The sequence below is a fragment of the Pristiophorus japonicus genome, chromosome X, assembly GCF_044704955.1.
Source record: "Pristiophorus japonicus isolate sPriJap1 chromosome X, sPriJap1.hap1, whole genome shotgun sequence".
NCBI classification, from domain to species: Eukaryota; Metazoa; Chordata; class Chondrichthyes; family Pristiophoridae; genus Pristiophorus; species Pristiophorus japonicus.
This window is the reverse complement of record NC_092010.1, coordinates 34,032,181-34,047,152: the sequence shown is the minus strand read 5'-3', so window position 1 is coordinate 34,047,152 and position 14,972 is coordinate 34,032,181. Positions and strand designations below refer to the sequence as shown.

Below are 14,972 nucleotides of genomic sequence, written 5' to 3'. Positions count from 1 at the left end.
TATAGTGGTCCTACTACTGTCCAGCTGTGAGCACAGGCCAGAGATTGAACATTGGGACCTTCCCAGTTGATTTTACTATGCAACATGGTGCAAGTATCAAGAAGCATTCAGGGATGCTCACACATTCTTTAAATTTTCTGATCAAAATGTGACTAAGAAAGTTGCATTTCTGTAGTGCCTTTCACGACCACCAGATGCCCCAAAGCGTTTACAGCTAATGAGGTACTTTTTGAAGTGCAGTCACTGTTGTAATGTAGGAAACGCGGCAGCCAATTAACGCACAACAAGCTCCCACAAACAGCAATATGATAATGACCAGATAATCTGTTTTAGTGATGTTGATTGAAGGATAAATTTTTGACTAGGACACCGGGGAGAAATCCCCTGCTCTTGTGTAAAATAGCGCTGAGAGATCTTTTGTGTCCACCTGAGAGCAGACAGGGCCTCAGTTTAACGTCCCATCCGAAAGATGAAAAATATAATTGGTCATGCCATCAGAAAAAAATTGCTTGGGAACCCAACTCACTGCCTGAAAGGGTGGTAGAGGCAGAAACCCTCAGCATTTAAAAAGTACTTGGATGTGCACTTGAAGTGCCGTAAACTACAAGGCTACGGACCAAGAGCTGGAAAGTCAGATAAGGCTGGATAGCTTTTTGTCGGCCAGCGCGGACACGATGGACCAACATGGCCTCCTTCTGTGCTGTAAATTTCTAAGACTTGACAATTGGGTACTCCAAAATGTCTTGTTTTAAGTCCTCTTCAGTTTCAATAAATGTTTGTCTGAGCTCTAAGGGGGGTTGGGGCAAAAAACTTTTATGGTGAAAATGTTGCACTTACTGAGAGCCACTTACTGCATGGTGAGGTTGTCACTGATTGTTGCAATGCTGGCTGCTGTTTACTAAAGGAAGCCGTAAATGGCTTTTTAAATGGGAATTTAAGAGGTTGTCGCTGCTAAGTAAAATGAAAAGTTTTGATGGTTGTTTGGCACACTGGTGCAATTAAATCAAGGTAGTCATTCTGCACTAATGGGTGCAGTACCAGGTAGCATTCATGCAGGGTTGAGTGCAAGGCACATGCATTAAACTATCCAGTCAACCCATTATGGAGGAGGTGGGGAGGATCCACAAACGTGTCTACATGGAGTGTAATTCACCAGGCTGCTGTACGATACTGTTTTCTACTACCATACAGGAGGCATCGCACGTTTGTTCAGAAAAGGAAATTAAGGAAGTAGACTTCACACAAGTTGCATTTTTCCTGTTAAAATCCATAGAACTTGCTCATTTAGTTCAGATTCCGGAAGACCGGCGTCTTTGAGCTGACTCTGGTGCTTACGCTGCTCAACCGTGCTCCTTTATCCTGTTGGCAGAATCGTGCACATGGTTTTTCAGGAGTTATCCTGCAGTCCACTTCCACCTCTGTAACTGCCCCTTATCGTAACATTGCCCAGCTCTGTTCCTGCCTCAGCCCATCTGTTGCTGAAACCCTCATCTGCGAATTTGTCTCCTCCAGGCTCGACTGTTGCAATGCTCTCCGACTGGCCTCCCATCTTCCACCCTTCATAAACTGAAGCACATCCAAAACTCTGCTGCCTGAATCCTATCGCACACGAAGTCCCACTGGTACATCACTCCAGTGCTCATTAACCTACATTGTCTCCTGGTCTGCCAGCGCCTCCAGTTTCAAATGCCCTTCCTCGTGTTACATCCCTTCAGCGCCTTTCTGCTCTTCATTTTTGCAACCATCTCCAGCCCTCTGCGTTCCTCCACCTCTGGCCTCTTGTGCATCCCCCACTCCCTTCGCCCCACCATTGGCGGCCGGGCCTTCAGCCGCCTTAGCCCCACGTTCTGTAATACATCTCTGTCACTCCACCTCCCTCTCTTCCTTTAAGACCCTCAAAAAAAAAAAAGCCCTTCTTTGACCAAGCTTAAAGTGACTCCTAATATCTCCTCCTTTGTTTTTCTTTTGATTTACGCTTCTGTGTAGTGATTTGGGATGTTAATGAGAAATTCTTTACACTGTAGACTTGAGGAGAAGGCTGCAAATCCGTTTTGCATGTGGAGAGTTTTATAACAATTAGGTTATCTAATATTTGCCGAGGCCACCATTTCACCACTACTTTCGTTGCCAGTGTATTTGCATTTTTGTGATGCTGTCCTAAAAATTCTCTTCCAAGAAATGGCTCCCAAACAGTGCTTGCTGTACATAACTCTGGAAGACTCCAAGCAACAGCGTAACACTGCAAGCCAAGGAAAAGAAAAAAATCAAAAAGCTTGCAATCACGTAATGTCTTTTGTTTCTCGGAAATATCTCAGTGCTTCACGTACAGTGAATCGCTTTGAAGTGCAGTGACTGTTTATGTCGGCAACTGATGCAGTGAGTTGTGCAAAGCAAGAGCCGATGAGCTGCAATGAAACAAATGACCAATTAATCTGTGTTGTGGTTGAGCAAGCAATGCTAACGGGACACCTCCGAAATTGCTGTTTCTCAAACAATACCCTGGAATCTTTAATGCCCACCTGAACCACCAGAGCAGTCACATGGGGCTTCAGTTCAGCCTTTCGTCCAAAAGATGCCACCTCTGACTGACACAGTGCAGTAGCTCCTCAGTACAGCACTGAAGTGTCGTCCTCGTTCGCATGCTATTGGGTCGACTAGGCCTGTATTCACTAGAGCTTAGAAGAATGAGAGGGGATCTCATTGAAACGTATAAAATTCTGACTGGGTTGGATAGACTGGATGGAGGGAGGATGTTTCCCCGGGCTGGGAAGGCTAGAACAAGGGGTCACAGTCACAGGATATGGGGTTGGAAACTTAGGACTGAGATGAGGAGAGATTTCTTTACTGAGGCTGGTGAACCTGTGGAATTCTCGACCACAGAAGGCTGTGCAGGCCAAGTCACTGAATATATTTAAGAGGGAGGGAGGGAGGGAGATAGATAGATAGATTTCTAGACACAAGGCATCAAGGGGTATGGGGAAAAAGCAGGAATATGGTGTTGAGATAGAGGATCAGCCATGATCATATTGAATGGCAGTACAGGCTTGAAGGGACGAATGGCCTACTGCTGCTCCTATTTTCTATGTTTCTATGCTCCGGTCCCGTCATGGGCTTAAACTCTCAGCTAAACTCATGTCTCTGGATCATTAGTCCAGGCTTCTGGATTACTGGTCCAGTAACATAACCACTATGCTACTGAAGCCCCCCTATTTAATCATGAAATTAGCAACTGTGCCATGCCTATCCTCAAAGGGAGAAGTGTGGAATTTTTGATAATTTAAAAGGCTTACAGGCAGTTAAATGGAAATAGTCTAAAGTTAAGACAACATTGTAATTGGTGAGACTACCTTATAGTGAAATAGTTTATACTGTACATCGAAACGTAAAGCTGCTAAGATTTGATACAACGAATGTAATATGAACTAATCATACTGTTATTTTAAAATAATTTATTTAAAAGCACACACTACCATTGGTTATTTGATTTTGCAGCATTTGCTCCATATAGGGCGAGTTTATTTTATTTGTTGGTTGCAAGTTCTTCCACGCAAAATTTAGCTGACTTCCGTAGCTGACCTATATATAAAATCTCAATGTTGTTGAAGGGGTTTTAGTTGGTATGCCTTGGTCATTCTTAAATTAAGTCCACAAATATGGAGTATAACTTGATGGGATTTCTTCCTCTCTCCCTCCCTTTTCTTTGTTTCTCTTCTCTCTCCCTTTTTCTCCTGTCTCTCTCCTTCCATTGATCACCAGGGTAAGTGGTCTGACTTGTGAGCAGCAAAAGGAGAAAATTGGGCTTTTCAGCCTTGATGGACTTCTTGAGAAGTGATCTTAGAGGCACATGAGATAGTAAATGCTATGAAAAAGGAAAATCCGGACAATTACATCAAATTAAATTGAGAGAAGACAAGGGGACACTGGTTCAAACTAGTACAAGACAAGTTTAGGATTGATGGGACGTTCTTCAGTGATAAATCACAGGCAGTCCCTCGAACGAGGATGACTTGCTTCCACAAGTTCACAGATGTTTCGATGAAGGACCCGATGTTCCAGTCCTGAGCGGCAATTGAGGGGATGGAATATACCTGTGCGTGGATTTTTTTTAACGTGTGCACACCAGCCACCACAAGGGCTCGACAGAGCTAGGTCTTGGTCCAGTGGCAAGGGTTAACCAGGACGACTGGAGACCAGCTCTGTTGCACGGACCTAGCGTGCACACATCGCAGTGTGGGCTGGCCCCGTGCTGCCCCTGGGCCCCGTACCCTCATCTGTCGCACCTCCACCACAGTGATAAATATGTGAAATGGAATCCCCGGATACAGTCATGGAGGGGAGAATCATTTAAGACCCAATTGGGTGCTATAATGGGGACCCACTTGGGCCATTCTGGATGGTTAAGCTGAGATGGGCTGAAAGTTCTTCCTTATCTGTAATTATCGTGTGATTTTAAAACCAATTTGGGACCTTTAATGCGTGCTCTCCAAATTGGGGTAGGAATGATGTTTTGCCACTTTCGAATTCTAACCTGGTGTTAAGTAACCAACATTATGTGCTAAATTGTTGAATGTTGTCTAAGTGTATGTACTCATTTTATTAAAGATCAGTGAAAATGTGCACTGTGCTGCGTAAACTTTCCAATAAGTTTGTTTCGTATAAAATTAAGGTTGGTTTCTTTACTCACAGTTCAAATACAAGGTGCAGTTTGAGATGTAAAGTTTTTATGGATAAGTGTGAGGAGCACAGAAATCCAAATTGATCATTTCAAGTTAAGTTTCTGTAATATATTCCAATTTACTCATGTGTAGCAAAATTATTGGTCAGTATTGCATGAATGGAGCTGTGTGTTGGTGTTCCAATGTGTTGTCGTGAAGGGGGAGTGTTTGACGTTAAAATATATAGCGTGTTCTGTACTGTTGGGAGGTGCTGAAGAGGGAGCGGAAAGCAAAGAGGCAGGTGTCACCCCAGGATGATCTTGGAGTACTTCCTGTCTTAATAGGAGTATTGTTGAAGCCAGGGAACATGTCACATAGTTGCCTTTTGGCCCTCGAAATGATGTGTGCAGTGGAAGAAATGTGAGAGAGATTAAAAATGGGAGAGAAATTTCTTCACTCAAAAAAGGTTGTGAATCTTTGGAATTCTCGAACCCAGAGGGCTGTGGATGCTCAGTTGTTGAGTATATTCAAGACTGAGAACGATAGATTTTTGGATACTAAGGGAATCGAGGGATATGGGGATAGTGTGGCGAGGTGGAATTGAAGTAGAAGATCAGTCTCTTATTGAATGGCAGCGCAGGCTCGAAGGGATGAATGTACTTATGAGATGATTGACTTATTAATGGATACAGACACAGCTTAGTGCAACACAAACCAGTTGTTCCAGGTTTGACTTCAGTCTGTGTCCCACGAGGTGAACTTGGCTGTGGGCATGCGAGCCTCCGAGCTCCTGGGCTGAGCAGAGGATAAAAGCAGCCATGATTCCTGCTCCAGACTCTCCTATATGGTGAGTGCAGGATTGCGCTCGGGTGTGATATTCAGCTTGCCAGCACACCCCCCCCCCCCCCCCCCCACCACCACCACCCTTAGTTCTTTCCTTCATCCTCTCCCCAAATCCCACTTTTTAAAAAATCGATCAAATGAGCTGTTTGCACTCTGTGTCAAAGCTCACATATGAATAGCCACTTAAGCAAGGTACTACCAGCAACTGTGGACCCATGTCACAGCCAATACCAGCATCTTCATGAAGAGAAAATGGGAAAGAAGTGGAGCTGGAAAATATGACCTGCGTTTTAAATGGCAGGTTATTTTTTTCTTGCTCATTATTTTTGAGTGTTCCAGTTGGTTCTCCGCAGACATTTACTACAGTATTAGAGTGGTCTGCTACCATGGCAAATCCACTGGTTGCCATGACAGTTTTTGAATTGGGTATTTTAATACACAAAGTAGAAAATCTTTTTCTATTCGGACTAATTTTGCATTCATAGAACTGAAAGGCCAAGGATTGTGGGAATGGTTTGTTGATTTTGCCAGTTGGTATCCTGCTTGACTTGGGACTTCTAATATAATGACAAATTGCATGGATACATTTCATCCAGAATAATGAGATTTAATTTTGGGATTGAATCTGCTGCATAGTGTCTTTTTCTTTTAAACTGAATGCATCTATGAATGCAATCCCCGAGTTTAAATCCAAAAACTCTCGTAAACAGATGGAAAGAGATATGCATTCTGAGAAACTGCATTTTTTTTTCTTTTACGGATTTGGCTCTGTTCTAAATGTAATCCTCTGTAATCTCATTGACCCTCACACCGCTTGTTGCGTCTAATAATGAATCTTCAAGTTTTGAGGAGAAATAAATTTCAAGTTGCAGGTAATTTTTTTTATCTTTCAAACCCAGTTTATTTAAACTTGTTTTGTTTGCTCTGAATTTTAATTTTTATTGTTAACTGCTCGCTTCCAAAGCGAAGTTTAAAGAAGCCTTTTTATATTAAATACAGCACTGATTGTATCCTGTAGTTGCTCTCGAGACCGAACCTAATGTAGTTGCTGGACTTCCATCCAGAGGGTGTGAATTAGATTCCTAGTACTGTTCTATTGTCCACAGTGAGTGTTCTGTGACAGGTTGTGGGAAAGAAATGGGAATGGGGCTTTTCTGCAAAACCATGCTTTCTGCTGACTAGGTATAAGTGGCATTGATTGCCTTCTCCACAGTAGCCATCATCCAAACTGACCATTTTCCTGGCTGAAAGATAAACCTTGATAGATGGCAATGATGGGGGAGCCTAGTTCTCCTGAACAATTTAATCTTTAATGGTGTATTTCAAGGCTCTTGGATTATTCTAATGGTTTATTTGTCGATGGCTTGTTACTGTCGCCTCTAGGACCTGGGTTTCCACACAGTCCAAACTGCAGGAGTGCAAGATGGTTTTGAACCATTTCCTGGGAGGGATAAAGTCCGTAGCACAAAACTACTCCAAACGCTTCGAACCGAGATTCGCCTTGGTGCTTATAGCATACAGGGATTGTAAAGAGGCATTTGTCTATACTGAATGCTGACACAGATACCAAAAGTAGAAAAGTGTTTCATTTCCCAGTACTGATGTGCATTACTTTAACCAGAAGAAAAATATAAATAGTACTGCACTGAAAGTGTGGAAATTAGACGAAATACTTTGAAAGCTGGAAGGTAGCATAAACCTTGTGTAAATTTCCTCTCCCTTTTAAATTACATTACCTGTTCCATTCACTCATTATCAATTGTGCTTGTGGAGAAATTCATGTTCCTTGCCTGCTCTCTCTCTCTCAGCTGGAGGCGAGGGTTCATTGGTAAGCTGTTGAGAAGAGGAGGAAATGGAAAGAATAACACACTAGTGTTTGAGGGAGGGTTGTTTGAAAGTGGTTACAGGAGGCTTCATTTTAACTGTTGTGTATATTTTTCTTTGTCCTGCTACTTCTACCGAGTCTTCTCCATCTCAGCGAGTGCTCTCGTCCTTTCCGAATGCTTCTGCTGTCTTAGCCGTGCCACAGTTTTTGTTGTCTGCTGCTCCAAGTCGTTGTCATCCTATCATTTACGCTTGATAGTTCTCATTCATTACTTAAGAGTCCAATTCTGTCCATTTCCAAACTGTGTTCTTTGAGTGGATCTTTTCACATCTTTTATCCCAATTATTGCTTCATTCCTGGGAGAGGTCTTCTAGGTCTGCTATCGTATCATTAAATGTTGCTGAAAAATTACTTGTTTGCAGTTACGTGGATAAATGAAATGGCCTGAGTGAATTGTGTGTTTTTGAGTGCTTGTGTTTTTATTTATATATGTATGTTCATTGTGTGCTCATAAGCTGAAGGACAACAGTGCTGTAGAATTGGATTTCCCCCTCCCCCACCGTTTCTGTACGCAATGATCTCCCAGGTGAGGTTTGGCACAGGTCATCTATAATGCTGGCTCCTCTCTTGCTTCAAACTTACAAATGTTTGGCTAAGGATGCTCCATGAGGGTTCACAAAATTTAGTTGCTGCACACTAGTTGCCAGCTGGCCCGTCTTGAACAGCGCCCCGTACCTGGTGTCTAGCCCTGTCGTCTTACGGCTCCATCTGACATTTCTGATGTTCATTTGCAGCCAACTCCATCAAGGTTGAGATGTACAGCGATGAAGAGGCAGGGAGGCTTCTGGCACAGGAGGATGGCGCTAGTGATAAAGATGAAGCAATCATTGCGGATGAGTCTTTGTCGGACCCGCTAGGATTCTGTGAGGGCACGGGGCAGGGACCTCATTCTCCTGGAGGGATTCGCCTTCCTAATGGAAAACTGAAGTGTGATCTATGCGGAATGGTCTGCATCGGACCGAATGTTCTTATGGTACATAAGAGGAGCCACACTGGTAAGTATGTTTACACAAGTAAGGAAATGGAGTGGCATGTAGTGGGGCTTAAAGTCTCTATCTGTGGTGGCAGTTGTTTGAACTCACTTGTGATTTATTTGCCTGTGAAGTTTGCCCAGTTATTTCTGTCCCTGGGAGCCTCCGGTTATAGGAGCAGACAAATGGAACTGCAGTGTCCACACCACTCTGGCAGCTGAACATTTTGAGGACTTAAAGTTCAGCTTGCATACATTTTAGGTGTCCTTCCAAAAACTTTCTGCAAATATTCTTGGAGCTTTTTTTTTGGAGTTCTGCTTTTGCATTTGCCATTTGCACTTTTTCTCTCGACCCATTTGAGGACTGCAGCAACATATCTCTGCAAAATCAAAAATGTAACCAGTTTGGCACAATTCAGCTTCAAGTGAGTCCCACAGCGCAAGACTACAATAAGTTGCCGCTAAATTCAGTGAAGCCCCGTGGATGGCTCGGGTGGGGAATGGAAATATTGCACTGCTGTATTGGGTGTTTCTGGTGTGGTTGGAGTTAACGTGCTTTGAGGCAGAGCGAGCCGTATCCTGCATCAGACCTGTGCTATACCAGATACAAGTCTTTTTAAAAACAAATCCTTTTCCCAGTATTGATGTCCCTCAGCAAGAGCACAGAACTTACTAGAAACAATTACAATGGTTTGTTTGCTTATTACCAGAATGCTGTGTTTACAGAATGTATGTTTAATGAAATTTGATTTCGATTAATTTTTGACCGATGTGTGGCAAGAAAGCTGAGGGGCCTTTCAGTGCTCAGTGGGTTAGATTTTTTTTTTCTCTCTCCTTTTTGTTTTCTTACTTGCTAATTTTTCCTCTGGTTCTTTTTTCTGGGCACATCTAACTGCAACTTGAACTGGCTAGAATTGAGCAGCTCGTGGATTCGTAATCATATCTTTGCAGGTCAGGATACCTGATGCTGGTGCTCAAACCCTTAAAATCTTGAATGCTCAAATAGCAATTATGATACCTTTTGTCTGTCTTCTGTTGTATTTAGTACATTTAGTAAGTGCTTCTAGGACCATACTGTATCTGAGATGGGTCATCCTGGTAGCTGCTTCCAGTTTAAGCTTGACAACCTGATCAACTATTCAGCATGACACTAAACTGAGTACACAGCTAATCATAATGGTGATCGACTTATTGGATCCTTCCAAAGCAATTTTAAATTTGGTGATCTATATGATAAACAGTTTTGACCGACAGGCGGTCTGAAGGTTGGGTAGTGTGTCAGATTCAAACACCTCCACTTTTTTTTTTTTGGATCCAGTGTCAGCCTGGCTCAATTGGCAGAATTCTAGCCTCAACCGGTGTTCTGGATTTGAACCCATTCCACTTGAGCACAAAATCTAGGCTGCAGCACAAAGGTGGTCAGAGGGTGCCGCTCATTGGATGACACATTAAACCAAGGCTCTGTCTGCCTATTCCACTGGTACATGTGGATGTTGAATCCACTGGCACTATTTAAAGAAGAGCAGGGAGTTTGCCACATGTCCTGGTGAACTTCTGTTCTTCGACACCACCAAAAACATTAACTGGTCATTCACCTCATTTGCTGTTTGGGGGTTCATTGCTGTGTGTAAAATGGCTGCTGCGTTCGCCTACACATGTCTGTACTTCCAAAGCAATTCATTGTATGTGAAGCGCTTTGGAATGTCCTGAGAGACGTGATAAAGCATGATATAAATGCAAATGATTTTCTGTTTACTATCTTCACTTGTTCAAATGGACAAGTTTCAAAAAGTCAGTTGCATTCCAAATTAAGTATGACCTGTACATCACTTTGAATTCCAGAAATTGGAAAATCCTTTGTTTTCTAGCATTGTCACCCTTCACCTTAATGAACACACAGATGTTAGGTTGAAAAGCTGATTTAAAAAATATATTTTTTTTTCTCTTCCTCGCTCTGACCTTTCTGCCTATCTTTCTTCCTCAGGTGAACGCCCCTTCCATTGTAACCAGTGTGGAGCCTCGTTCACACAGAAAGGAAACCTCTTGCGGCACATCAAATTACACTCTGGGGAGAAGCCGTTTAAATGCCCATTCTGTAATTATGCCTGTCGGAGAAGGGATGCACTCAGCGGACATCTCCGAACACATGCAGGTTGGTGGGTGGAATTTTGCGAGGAGCATGGCGAGAAACGTGAACTTTTATAAAAGAAAATGTATCTTGCACAACAGTTGTTTCAAAGATTAAAGAAGAAATTGACTAAGTAGTCTTTGAGGACAATGGAATTATGTTTAGGGGAGGAGTAAGGTGCAGGAAATAGGCTTACTCGAGGTCTCGATTTCTGTTCTATGACCATAGTTTGCTGCAAAGATTTTTTTTTTTTTTAAATCAATTTTACCAGGACATATATTTGAAAAGAAATTTGAAGAAAATGTACGACATGCCATTAATTGTAGTATGCCTTTTTAGTAGTGTTCTCTTAAAGATCATCTGTTTGAGGCTCTCTAATGGTCCTGTGGGTATATGGCCTTGTTTGCTGCTGATCCATACAGATCAGGAAGATGCCAGTTTTGATTCATGGGTGGCGGTGCAAAAGCTGATCTCTCAGCGTGTCTCCAACTGACCTATGTTTCCTCGGGGTAGGGAGGAGCAAATTGCTCAGAGTTCCTGCTCCGATCGTTACCCAGTGACCCTCCCCTTACTGGAAATTGCATATGTATGCATGACAAGTGAGGACAGAATCAAACTTGGCTGCATCATCATCATAGACAGTCCCTCGAAATCAAGGAAGACTTGCTTCCACTCTCAAAGTGAGTTCTCAGGTGGCTGTACAGTCCAATGCGGGAATTACAATCTCTCTCACAGGTGGGGCAGACAGTCGTTGAAGGAAAGGGTGGGTGGGACTAGTTTGCCGCATGCTCCTTCTGCTATCTGCGCTTGCTTTCTGCATGCTCGCGGCAATGAGACGCGAGGTGCTCAGCGCCCTCTCGGATTTACTTCCTCTACTTAGGGCGGTTTTTGGCCAGGGACTCCCAGGTGTCGGTGGGGATGTTGCATTTTATCAAGGAGGCTTTGAGGGTGTCCTTGAAACGTTTCCTCTGCCCACCTGGGGCTTGCTTGCCGTGTAGGAGTTCCGCGTAGAGCGCTTGCTTAGGGAGTCTCGAGTCGGGAATGCAGACGATGTGGCCCATCCAGCAGAGCTGGTCGCCGACGTTCTGGCCTCCCTCCAGCGACTTGGCTGCAACACACTCCATGATCACCTGCTGATGTTCAGCATTGTAGCTCGCACTTGCCAGCACTTCTGTAATGATACCCCAGCAAGAGTTGTTTCCTCCAGCGCATATTTTGTTACGAGGCAGGAGGAATCAGTGGTCATCTCGACTTGCAGGGGACATGACTCAATAATCACTGACGCTTACAGGAGAGAATGTGAGAGAGATTGGTATGTAGTGGTTAGGTGACCCCCAAGCTTGGGTCTTGAAAACCTGTAAATGCAAAACTCTTTTGAACTCGAGCACAGCTATAGATGAGAAGTTTTCCCCCATGTAGAGTAGTAGATAAGTGGAGTAGACTTGGCAAAGGCAGTTAGTAGTTTGTATTCGTCGTAAAAGAGCTTGGTTAAATATCTAGTTACAAACCAGACTGAAGGGTTATAAGTATAAGAGCAGACCGAGCTGAATAATTATTGCATGGAACAGAATGGTTCTTGTGCTGCTAGCACCATGGAAATATCCTCGTTGAATACAACTAGCTAGAATTGAGTGGTGCAGGTTGTAATGTTGGTTTGATATCCTGGAATTTTGCAAGATTACCATTGACAATCTGGGAGAAATTTGTTTTATCTTGAAAATTCTTATCTGTGGTTTTCCCTTTCTCCAGAGATTACCGAAATGAGAGAGAATCCATAAGAATGCAAAATAATGTGATCTGTTGAAAGAATAGCTTGATGGCTAAGTAGCTTTTCTTCCAAATATTTTGCTCTCACTGCAGACATGCAGTTTAGTTATTGCATGTAACTTTTTTTGTAAAGCGAGAAAACTACGAACATTTTCCAGTTGGAATCTTTTTACAAGGTTCCGTGACGTAAACATGCCCTCGGGCCCTAACTGAAGTAATTTGTGCTAGTTGGTTGTGTTTTGCAGTTCTCAAATCGAGATCACTGTGGTATTTTCATTCTTGCCAATCGAGCAGGTGCCACATTTTCTGTTAACAGGTGCCGAGAGAAGGAAAAAAATCCCCTATTTAAAAAAAAAAGTTTGACTTTACCGAACAAAGCCATGCTAGCTAGCAGTTTACAAGATAAAATCAACTGGGTTGAAAATACATGCTTTATTTTTTTTCTAATTACGTAAAAGTGCATTTTAGCCTCGAGCCTGAGGGCTACCATGATCCTGAATATTGAATATGCAATGTGGGAGGGGAGCTAATAATAAATAGTAGATGCGCAGAATGATGGAAAACCCATCTATTTTATTTCAGTTAAACGCATCCCTGATGAGACAAAACTTCTTTTGAATTGAGCAGTGCGTAACTTCTTCCACCTCGGAGACTGGAAAGTCCCCTCCTTTATATTAAGAAAGAACTTGTTAATTATGTAGCGCCTTTCACGGCCTAAGGATGTCCTACAGCGCTTCACAGCCAATGATGTACTTGTGGGGGTTGAACGTACAATGCTAGTGCAAATAATCAGAGAATCTTGCAAGGGGTTTTTAATGTAACTTTATTATGTGCCTTGCTTTATGAAATTATTTCTTGACCCGAAAAGTAATTTTGGGACACAATTAAGATCCTAAAATGTTGTTCCATTCACAGTTGTGTAATTCAGCCTGATGAATGACTGTAGTGAGGGAAATTCTTTGTGAATATTTCGAATGTATTGGGGGAAAGAGGCTTATTCAGGAGATTGGTTTGCGCTGTTGGCTTGTACTGGGTCTGACTTCCTTCATTTAAAATAATGAGAGCGCAAGTGTACATGCCTGTCCTATTGAAGTACCATTATGATCAGGCTAATGTCACTTTGCACTCTTGTGAGCAAGATGAGCGTCATTCATTTTAATAATTTTAGTAGTACTGATGTAAAAATATGTAAGAACATAAGAACATAAGAATTAGGAACAGGAGTAGGCCATCTAGCCCCTCGAGCCTGCTCCGCCATTCAACAAGATCATGGCTGATCTGGCCGTGGACTCAGCTCCACTTACCCGCCCGCTCCCCGTAACCCTTAATTTCCTTATTGGTTAAAAATCTATCTATCTGTGACTCGAATACATTCAATGAGCTAGCCTCAACTGCTTCCTTGGGCAGAGAATTCCACAGATTCACAACCCTCTGGGAGAAGAAATTCCTTCTCAACTCGGTTTTAAATTGGCTCCCCTGTATTTTGAGGCTGTGCCCCCTAGTTCTCGTCTCCCCTACCAGTGGAAACAACCTCTCTGCCTCTATCTTGTCTATCCCTTTCATTATTTTAAATGTTTCTATAAGATCACCCCTCATCCTTCTGAACTCCAACGAGTAAAGACCCAGTCTACTCAATCTATCACCATAAGGTAACCCCCTCATCTCCGGAATCAGCCTAGTGAATCACCTGTTACCCCCTCCAAAGCCAGTATATCCTTCCTTAAGTAAGGTGACCCAAAACTGCACGCAGTACTCCAGGTGCGGCCTCACCAATACCCTATACAGTTGCAGCAGGACCTTCCTGCTTTTGTATTTTTGTGAAGGTTTCTTGTAACCTGGACTATAATAGTTTTGTGGAGACCAGTGTTGAGTTGATGCTTCTGAATAAAAATGGCTGTTTCAGAAAATAGGCTTTATTTTGTGTACTCAGTAGTTGTCTCATAGTAATTTGGTACTGTAACACTTCGATTGTAAATTCCTCTATCCAGATGGTCACATTTTACAAAGCGTTCACATTGCACCATAGTCTATCTCTGGAGATCTGATTTGTGCATTATATTTAACTCTTGAACTATACAAGTTTGATCACAAGATAATAGACCATTGAGGTGCCAGCCGTGACTCAGTTGGTAGTACCCTCGCCGCTGAGTCAGAAGGTTGTGGGTTCAAATACCACTTCAGGGACTTGAGCACATAAATCTAAACTGACATTCCAGTGCAGAGCTGAGGGAGTGCATGTCTTCCGGGTGAGAGGTTAAACCGAGTCCCCATCTGCCCCCTCAGGTGGATGTAAAAGATCCCATGGCACTATCTCCAGTGTCCTGGCCAATATTTATCCCTCAATCAACATAACAAAATAAACAGATTATCTGGTCATTACCACATTGCTGTTTGTGGGAGCTTGCTGTGGGCAAGTTGGCTGCTGCGATTCCCACATTACAACAGTGACTACACTCCAAAAGTACTGCATTGGCTGTAAAGCACTTTGAGACGTCCAGTGGTCATGAAAGGCACCACAGGTTGAATCTCCCTTATCCAGAACTCCCTTATCCAGAACCATTCCCGGCCACCAGGTGGCACATGCGCAGAACTCCGACCTGAACAAATTGACGTCCTTCCTCACTGCCGACTCCCGTAATCGCTGGACTGACCCTGCGATCCACCCCCCCCCCCCACCCCACCATGATCTCTCTGCCGCACTCCCAACCCCAAGCCAGCCAGCCC

General features: G+C 43.2%; 1 protein-coding gene across 5 annotated transcripts in view; it reads left to right on the top strand.

The window, feature by feature from the left end:
• ikzf4 (IKAROS family zinc finger 4) overlaps positions 1 to 14,972 on the top strand; it is a 145,849-nt gene that overhangs the window by 94,576 nt on the left and 36,301 nt on the right. For 4 of the 5 annotated variants that reach the window (XM_070869551.1, XM_070869549.1, XM_070869550.1 and 1 more), the window contains 2 exons: positions 8,118 to 8,378; positions 10,338 to 10,505. In XM_070869551.1, coding sequence (XP_070725652.1) covers positions 8,118 to 8,378; positions 10,338 to 10,505 — 429 coding nt within the window. The remainder of the gene's footprint in view (positions 1 to 8,117; positions 8,379 to 10,337; positions 10,506 to 14,972) is intronic. The other variant, XM_070869552.1, reaches the window with a different exon arrangement.